At 42.5% G+C, this 10,462-nt stretch overlaps 1 protein-coding gene across 1 annotated transcript; it reads right to left on the minus strand.

Annotated features, from left to right (window-relative positions):
- Positions 1-8,801: 8,801 nt before the first annotated feature.
- LOC130032411 (taste receptor type 2 member 4-like) lies at positions 8,802-9,836 on the minus strand. Its single transcript, XM_056123965.1, has one exon. The coding sequence runs from the start codon at positions 9,834-9,836 to the stop codon at positions 8,802-8,804; it is 1,035 nt and encodes a 344-aa protein (XP_055979940.1).
- Between the last annotated feature and the right edge of the window lie 626 nt (positions 9,837-10,462).

Raw genomic sequence — 10,462 nt, forward strand, 5'->3', positions numbered from 1 at the left:
CTCGGATTGGAGTCGAGCATCCTCCACCCAGATCCTCCAAATTCCAGTAGGCGGGGGTCACACCCACCATCTGGCCCCCTGGCGCCGTGTAATCCCATCAACGGCCAAGACTCAGAGACTATAAAATCCAGCTCCCGGAACCGCGCGACCGCATTCGCGGCAGCCAGACATCTTATCAGGACATCTTTTTGTGACATCTTATTATCTCATTCCTACTTTGGACAAACTTGCAGACTATTGAATGTAGCCTGCCCACAGGGCAGAGTCTGGCAAACTCCCCGTGGCGTACCAAATATGCCAAATACCAGTAACAATGATGAGTCTCATTCTCCTAAAGAGCCTTGAATATAATCTCAGGGCTAGGATGAAAGAGACGTTACTGGGGCCTGCTCGAGGCAATCGACGAATAACAGGATGATGAAATGAAATGAAATGAAATGAAATGAATGAATTTATTGAATCACTGTGAGAGCAGTTACAAAGCTTTAGGGTTTAATCTCGGTCATACAATGAAACACCCGGACCTTCACCAGTGCCCATTCTCCACCTCCAAAAACTCCAGTATACCTCCATTCCACACCCTCCCCCTACCTGTGGGGCAGATGATTCCTACATTATTCTACTTTGATTGCATTCAATATTTTGACACCAGACCCACCATTATTATTTAGGATTTTACCCCAACACTCAGATCTGCTGAAAAGGCAACATTAGACAATTTGTTTTCTATTACTGGTTATGAATAACATCTGATGTCACATGCCATGCAATTTTGAAATTCCAAAATTTTAACAATTAAATCTGGAGGGATTTCTGCCAAAACCTACTGGGTTCCGAGATTTGTTCCTGAGTCTCTGGGATCATGGCCGTTAAGCAGCTTGATCAGGAGACAGAGAGGCTGTGTGTGGGCGGTGACTCGAGGTCTTGTTGACACGGCTCCAGCCCCATCCCATGAGTCCCTGCATGTCTCGTCACTGCAGGCCCAAACCTGACTGTCCAGCGGCCTCTGGAGGATAGCAGCCACCAGGCCGCCAGGGGGAACAGGCCAAGGCATGAAACCTATTCCCACCTGGTGTGACCTGGTGCCGTTAACCTACTGCAGGAACCAGACGCATTTCTGCCAAAAGCCTCTGGGTTCCAAGATTTGTTTCTGAGTATCTGGGATCATGGCCATTAAGCGGCTTGATCAGGAGCCAAAGAGGCTGTTTGTGGGTGGCGACTTGTGGTCTCATTGGGGTGGGAAAGAAAGGGCCAGCTCCAGCCCCATCCTGTGAGACACTGCATGTCTCGTCACTGTGGGCCCAAATCTGACTGCCCAGTGGCCTCTGAAGAATGGCTGCCACCGAGCTGGCAAGGGGAAATAGGCAGAGGGACAGCACCCTTTCCCCCCTGGGGTGGCCCGGCAGCAGTAACCTACTGTGGGGTCCGGACGCATTTCTGTCAAAAGCTGCTGGGTTTCGATATTTGTTTCTGAGTCTCTGGGATCATGGCCGTTAAGCAGCTTGATCAGGAGCCAGAGAGGCCGTTTGTGGGTGGCAACTCGGGTTCTCATTGGGGCAGGGAGAAAACGGCAGGCTCCAGCCCCATCCCATGAGGCCCCACGTGTCTCATCACTGCAGGCCCAAACCTGACTGTCCAGTGGCCTGTTCCAGGGGGAACAGGCCAAGGCACAAAACCTATTCCCACCTGGGGTAGCCCAGCACTGGTAACCTACTTCAGGTACTGGATGCATTTCTGCCAAAAGCAGTTGGGTTCCGAGATTTGTTTCTGAGTCTCTGGGATCATAGCCATTAAGCAGTTTGATCAGGAACCAGAGAGGCCATGCCTCCAATTATACAGCTGGCTTGAGGTGGTTTGTGGGTGTGTCTCCCACATAACTAACTTCTGGCCGTTTATATTCTTGGTAAACTTTGCCCCAAGTTTTTGGGATCTGGCCAAAGGCATAGCAGCAATTTTGTGGTATCTGGAAGTCCGAAGGTGCCATCAGGCTTCTGATGGACTCGCCTCACAGGTACAGATAGACCTGCTGGCGGCACCATACCCCCAGAGATACTATTATATCTTAAAGAAAGAAACCTCAAGAAAATTTTTATTCCTGGTGAGTAAGTTCTTAGACGCAAAACATATTGAAACCAGTCAATCTCCTAATGCCCCATGACTGTGTGCAATGCCTAAGCAGAATCCAGATATTCCTTTTTTTAAAGTAGAACTGCTATTTTTTAGCCATTGATGTAGCTGATTGAATTAGGCATGAACTCCACATTACTTGTTTTCTAATTTAATTGGATATCCATGAAATAGATCATTACAAAGCTGTTCATAATTGACTTTCAGTCATACAATGATTCAGTACCCATTCCTCCACCAGTGCAAATCTCTTACCACCAATGTCCCCCATTTCTTCACCACCATCCCCCAACCTCTCACCCCCTACCCCCATAGAGGGAGGCACTGTTCTTTTTGCTCTCTTGCTCTCTCGCTCTCTCTTTCCTTTTATGCATTATGTTTTGCAGTATATACAATGAGAGATCATGGTGTTTGTTCAGGGAATTCAGTATTTTTATTGGGACAGTAAGGCTGGAGTAGCTTTTCAATTGAGTGGAAGTGTTGGGGTGTGGATGTGACTGCCAAGGCTTCCAGAAGTACAGGGAATTAGGGAATGGGGCTGTAGCCCATCCCACCTCTGAGAAAGCCTGGAGATTTCAGTCACAAAACCCGCATATCACAGTCCCCATAAGGATACCTATGACATTTTTTCAAAGAAATAGACAAAACACTTCTGAAACTCATATGGAGTAATAAACCACCGTGAATAGCTAAAGCTCGAGTGGGCCCAGTAAGGTAAAGGCCCTCCCGTTGATCATCAATTTGCTCGAGCGGGCCCAGTAACGTCTCCATTGGAGACTTTGCTGTTACTGTGTTTGGCATATTGAATACGTCACAGGGAGCTTGCCAGGCTCTGCCGTGTGGGCGAGATACTCTCGGTAGCTTACCAGGCTCTCCGAGAGGGGTGGATGAATCGAACTCGGGTCGGCCATGTTGGCTGCGTGCAAGGCAAACACCCTACCGCTGTGCTATCGCAGCAATCCTTAGGAAAAAGAAGATGGTGGCATAACCTTCCCCAATCTCAAACTGTACTATAAAGCGATAGTAATTTAAACAGCACGGTATTGGAACAGAAACAGACCCGCAGACCAATGGAACAGAGTTGAATATTCTCACACAGCTTCTTAAGTATATGATCACTTAATCTTTGATGAAGGAGCAAAAAAGGCTTCTTCAACAGTGGTGCTGGGAAAAATTGGACAGCTACGTGCAAAAAAAAAAAAAAATGAACTCAGATCCCAAGCACAAAAGTCAGATCAAAATGGGTTAAAGACCTCAATATCATACCTGGATCCATAAGGTACATGGAGGAAAATGTAGGCGGGACCCCCATGACATTGAAGCTAAAGGCATCTTTAAGGATGAAACACCACTGACCAAGCAAGTGGAAACAAATATAAACAAATGGGACTACATTAAACTAAGAAGCTGTGCACCTCAAAAGAAACAGTGAGCAAAATACAGAAAGAGCCCATGGAATGGGAAAAAATATTTCCCCAATACCCATCAGATAGGGGTCTAATATTCAGGATATGCAAGACACTGGTAAAACTTTACAAGAAATCTCTAACCCCATCAAAAAATGGGGAGAAGAAATGAACAGAAACTTCCACAAAAAAATAAATTCAAATGGCCAAAAGCCACATGAAAAAATGCTCTACATCGTTAATGATCAGGGAGATGCAAATCAAAACAACAATGAGGTATCATCTTACACCACAGAAACGTGCATATATTAATAAGAACAAGAACAGTCAGTGCTGGCATGGATGTGGGGAGAAAGGGTCCCTCATTCATTGCTGGTAGGAGTACCAATTGGTCCAGCCTTTTTGGAAAACAATATGTAATTTCCTCCAAATACTAAAAATTGAGGTTCCCTATGACCCAGCATTAACACTCCTGGGAATATATCCCAGAAATGCAAAAAATGCAGCAGAAATGATATGTTCATTGTATGTTCATTGCAGCACAGTTTACAATAGCCAAAGTCTGGAGAAAAAAAAAAACGAGGGCCCAAGAACAGATGACTGGTTGAAGAAACTCTGGTAAATCTACATAATGGAATACTATGCATCTATTAGAAGACATGAAATTATGAAATTTGCATATAAGTGGATGACGTGGAGAGTATCATGCTAAGGGAAATTAGTCAGAATGGGAAGGACAGACATAGAATGACAGCACTCATTTGTGGAATATAAAGTATCATAATATGAGACTAATACCTAAGAACAGCAGAGATAAGGGCCAGGCGGATCACACTATGGCTTGGAGGCTGGCCACACGTGCTGGGTTTAAAAGGCAGTTGAGATGGAGAAAGGAACACTACATAAATGATGACTGAGGAATCACCCAGGATAGGAGATATGTGCTGAAAGTAAGATGACCTCTTAGTATCTGTATTGCAAATCATAATGCCTAAAATTAGAGAGAGAATAAGAAGGATTATACCTGCCATAGAGGCAAGGAGTGGGGGGGGGGGGAGGGTGGAACACTGGGAACAATGGTGGTGGAAAATGTGCACTGGTGGAGAGATGGGTGCTCGAGCACATTTCGACTAAAATGCAATCCTGCAAGTTTGTAACATTATCTCGCAGTGATCCAATAAAACCTCTTTGAAAAAAAAAAACCCACATACCAGAATTTTCAACAGATTATATCTTGGTGAGGCCCATCCTGAGATGGTAAAGTCAGGCCAGGGGCATGGCAGCAATTTTGGATTGTGGAAGCAAATGGCTGATGGGGGCTCTGCTTGGGCGGGCCACCAGGCTAACCCGCCCCCTCCAATTTACCCCAGTCTGTTCAGCCATGCACGAGTCCAAGCTTAACTGAGGCTTTTGACCTCTTTCGAGATTTATCTATGGGTCTCTGAAACAAGGCCAATAGATAAGCTTATATAGCTGAGCCAGAGGTGACTGGTGGCATGGCTCCCACATACCTAACTTTTGGCCATTTAATTTCTTGGTAAACTTGGTCCCAAGTTGTTGGGGTGTGGCCAAAGGCACAGTGGCAATTTTAGAATGTCAGGAAGTCTAAAAGCACCATCAGGCTGCTGATACTCCTACCCGCAGGTACAGGTTGACCTGTTGGCGACACATACCCCCGAATCCAGATATTCTTTATTCTAGATGTTCTAAGTAGCAAAAATGGTCCTGATTGAAATTCTAATTTAAAAAAATATATATCTGGCCTATATGAGAGGAGGAAAGGAGGGTGTAAGAGGAATGAAAACGGTACTAGGGGAAAAAATGCCAGAATAATGCCATTAAAAGAAAATAGAGTTCACATAAATCAAAAGGAAAAGTATTAAAATATTAGTCTTTCTTAGTGAGAGTAGTAAACCTGACATCATACAATACATCCTTTCGACTGAGATGCCTATACTGTACATATCCCTTAGACATAAATGTATGCATGTCTATGTAATGTTTAAAGACATGTGCTTTTCTGATCACAAAAGAAATAAATGTCCATTATAAAAACTTTAAAATGGAGAAATATTTACAAAATTTTCAACCAAAGGATGCTGGAGAGATAGCACAGCGGGTAGGGCATTTGCCTTGCACATGGCCGACCCAGGTTCGATTCCCAGCATCCCATATGGTCCCCTGAGCACCGCCAGGAGTAATTCCTGAGTGCAGAACAGGAGTAACCCCTGTGTATCACCAGGTGCGACCCAAAAAGCAAAAAAAATTTTTTTCAACCAAAAATAACAGTCCTTTTTTATTTTCTTTGTGTAGGGATGTTTTTTTTTTTTCATTTTTATTAGTGAAACACCATGAGGTACAGTTGTAGTCTTGCAAATTTTTGTGCTTGGGTTTCAATTATACAATGATCGAATACCCATCCTTCCACCAGTGCCCATTATCCACCACCAATGATCCCAGTATCCCTTCCACCCCCCTTCCCCCCATCCCACCCTGCCTCTGTGGCAGGACAAAGGTATGTTATTTTTATTTATTTTTTTTATTTATTTATTGAATCACCGTGGGACAAAGGTATGTTATTTTTAACCAAAACCAGTGTCATACCAAAGCTACACATTTAATCTTTATTTTATCGGTAGTGTACTGGATTTTCCTAGACATTAAAAGTGTTTCTTGTAAATCAGACAATCAATCCCTACATACCATTTCATCATAAACATACACAGTAGTATGCAGAGATATGGTACAGCCCAAGGTACAGAGGAACTCAACAGAGACACACAACTGCAGTGTCTGAACAACGGGGGTGGCAGAGTCTTCTGAGCAGTCCTGCAGATCAGTTGAAAACTCCAGAGCTGGGTGACAGCTCCGTGGTGTCAGGACCCAGGAGTCACCTCTAGGCTGGAAGCTGCTCCACTGGTCCAGGCTCCTCATCCATGTGGCCCAAGGTGGCCAGTCATCACATACACCTTCCTGTCCAACAGAAGAAGGAAAGGAGAAGTGGAATAAAAGGCCTGCTGTTATCTGGGCACCACCTAGGAATTCTATCACTTCCACTCACTCATATTAGCAGAACTTGGTAACATAGCAGTGTCTATATATACAAAGAAGCTGTGAGAGAGAATCATGTAAATTGTCAGCTGTAAAACAGTTCCCAAGTCTTCGGTACCTAGCAATGTTCTTATTGTGGAAGGAAGAAGGATAACATAAGAGACCAAATACTAGGAGAACCATGGTGGTTTCCAGTTCTCATTTAAAGTTCCTGTGTGATAGATCATATGAAACTAGTCACTTACAGGAACCTTTTTATCCCCTAATCTTAAGACTCTAATATGCTGAATATACTGAGGCCTTATAATATGACATTATTAATTTGGGTAATTCTTACTGACTCTGTGAAGTCAACATTCTGGTGCCAAAAATGGGGGAAAATTCTGTCTTCATCAAAGTTGGAGATTGCTGAGGTTTTCCTTTTTCTATACTTATTGCCTATTTAATAATATTTACTCTAAGAAGTATGACTACTATATAAGAATGTTGTCATCACCATAGATTATATCAATGTAATTCCCATCCCAAACCTTTTCAATGTTCTATGTTTAGATTTTATCCTCTGTAGTCACAATCATGTTGCTTCAACAACAGAAAAATAAGTCTTCCTGGATAATTCAATAGTACCCATATAACTGAACACAAAAGTACATGAACAGACAACATGAATATAACAAAAGTCAGGCACTCCCACAACCAATCCAATGATCCCCTTGGATTTCCACCAAATTCTGTATCATTTGGGTAACTGTCTTTCATAAATTTATACTCCATGTTAAATTTACTCCTTTATGCTTTCTTTTGACCTCAAGTCAGTGCACTGAAGTTTAACAATCTTGAACCAGCCAATATTAGGCTCTTCAATTCTGATCATGTTCCCCCATATCACAAGTCTGGCCTAATTTTCTCTGCATAACAACCTTAGAAATTCTGCCCTTTCTTGGAGTAATATTTCAGTTATTGTGAGCTAGAAAGCTCACAAACCTTCTATAAATCTGCCACAACATGCATTTTCTTTTACCTTTCTCTGTTGTCTCAAACTTTCTATTTTGCTTCCTTTTTTGCTGACTGCTCAAGGTTAGTCTGGCTCCCAATGACCATTTATTTGCCAAACACTGGTCTCTTTCCCAGTATTCACCAACTATATCTTAACACTTTAACCTGTAATATGAACCATAAATTTTTTTGGGGGGGTTGCTTGTTTTTTGGCTTTTGGGTCACACCCGGTGATGCACAGGGGTTACACGTGGCTCTTCACTCAGGAATTACTCCTGGCGGTGCTCAGGGGACCATATGGGATGTTGGAAATTGAACCCAGCTCAGCTGCATGCAAGGCAAATACCCTACCCGCTGTACTATTACTCCAGCCCCATAAGTTGTTATTTAATTGAGGGAACCTCCCATTACATTTCAGTAGTCTAGAGAACAATGTGTGAACTTCTATTATATAGGTATGCAATATTCATGAAAATACATCATAATACATTTTTTATAGAAAAATCAAGTGACACCAAGTCCATCAACTCAGGAATCATAACTAAATTTACCAAAGGGGCAGAAAAGAAAAGAGACCAAAGGGGGTGGCAGATACTGACCATATTAAACAGAAAATGATACTTTGGTGGTGGTTGTGGCATAAAACATATTTTGAGAAAGCATAAACATCTATAATCTTGTAAGTCAAGGCTATAAGTTATCTCAACTCTTTTTTATTATATATATATTTTATTAGTGAAACACCATGAGGTACAGTTGTAGACTTACAAACTTTCATGCTTGGGTTTCAGTTGTACAATGATTGAGTACCCATCCTTCTACCAGTGCCCATTCTCCACCACCAATAATCCCAGTAGCCCTACCAATCTATAACCCCCCCCCACACACACACACACACCACCCCACCTCTATGGCAGGGCATTCCCTTTTGCTCTCTCCTTTCTTTAGGGTGTTGTGGTATGCAATAGAGGAATTGTCAACTCTTTTTTTTTTTAAAGCAGTGGTCCAAATGAATTTCAAAGAGAAAGTGCCTAAATTTTTAAAAATCAGTGGGGAAGGGGTATACTAAAAATTAAATGAATAAAAACATATATATGTCCAGGAAGTCAAATCAGAAATGAAAAGTAAATTCTTCAGACTTCTGGAAATTCTTCTAACAGAAAAAAATCTTACTTCCAAACCATAAAGTTACTCTGGCCACCATTATCTTCTGAAATTCTGCTATTTTTTGAAACAAAGAATCTGCTTTGCCTTGGTCTTCAGTTTGGGGTGTGTAAGAATAATGAGAAGAGAATGTCCTGGGTGGTAAAGCTTAGAAATAATTACACAAATTAATTTGGCTACCATCGGCATCGAACCGGAGGAAGGTAAGTAAAGGAACAGGGTGGCAGCAGAGTAGGGAATGTAGAGGACCAGGAAAGAGATCATCAGCTTCATGGCACCCACATGAGCTTCTGTCTGGGGATTCCAAAAGCCAGAGGCATTTCTCTGCATCTTCTGTATGTGTCTCCTCAAGGAATGTATTAGCAAGGAAGCCGACGTCACATTCACGATGAACTGCAGAGATGAGCTCAAGACATAAGAGGTCAGCAAGAAAAAAATGTCCTCTTTCAGGTCTAACTCTGTGCCATTTTTTCCAACCACGGGTCCTGGAGTGGGTGAAGTCTGTCTGAACACAACATATAGGAGTGAGGTAAAGGCAGACATCAGCACACAGGCCAGCAGCAGCCCAGGGATCTTTGGGGAGAGATTTTGTTTCAGTAGGAGAAACACTGAGTGTTGGAAGTTAGAAATCTTCACACAGTACAAGGTGTTCAGCAAGGTCACAAACCAAAGACTAGAGGAGTCCAAAAACATCCAGCACATCAGGAAAAAAATAGGTACGTGCACTGACCTGAAAAGATCAGGAAAAATGAAGAAGCCGAAAGTGTTCAAGAGAAACAGTCCCATCACAAGAACCCGCACAATGCCCAAGCTGAAGAGGATCTTGTCAGAAGAAACGATTCTCTGACTTCTCATCCAATTCTTACAACTGAAAACGGCAATAAACAGATTTGCAGTGAGTCCCACCAAATCAAAAGTCGTGGTGACAATGATAGCAGAGAAAATAAAATAGGAATCATCTTGACGCATTGAGGAATTCAGCAGTTGCAGTACTGATGCCCAGGGCAGGAGAAACACTGAGATGAACAAGTAGGTACCAACATTCAGCAAAGAAATGTCCTTCTTAATTTCCCCCAGTGACAAAAGACTCATAGTGTTCTGAGGGCTAGCTGCTTTTCCTGAATGCAAATCCTCCAAAGATTGCATTACTATTCCTTCATTAAATTTCCTGTTATCCTTAGAAATGACTCATTAAAACAACCTAGGAATCCACTCCTCCAAGACAAAGACAGCTGGATGAGGAGAGTTTAGCAGGCTCCAGAGATTTCGAGTCACATGATAGAGTTTTAATATAGTCTTATCTGTCCTTGTATCATAGCAATGCAGCTTTTCTTCATAGCCAACTACTAATGTGCTAGGAATCCCACACCTCCATTCAACCATCTACTCTCCAATCCACATATTCACACATCATAGAGTCCAACCTCCTCCACCCTCTAGTCTGTGAATGTTGCATTCATTTACAAACACTCTCAGTCTAGCTATGACTACACAAAAATTCATTCATTCACAGCAATGATGGTAAATTACTGCTTTCAGAGAGATCACATTCAATGATTCACACTGTTTCAGGAAAGCCTTTTCATTTAACACCATCCTTTCAGGATTCCTTCACTTCATGTTCCCTCATCACACACATAGATTGACAAGTGATGTGATTTCACTTAGAAAACAAATATCCATCATTTCAGAGTTTCCATCATCCATTGTTAGAGTTG

This window comes from Sorex fumeus, unplaced genomic scaffold, assembly GCF_029834395.1.
Source record: "Sorex fumeus unplaced genomic scaffold, SorFum_2.1 ptg000048l, whole genome shotgun sequence".
NCBI classification, from domain to species: domain Eukaryota; kingdom Metazoa; phylum Chordata; class Mammalia; order Eulipotyphla; family Soricidae; genus Sorex; species Sorex fumeus.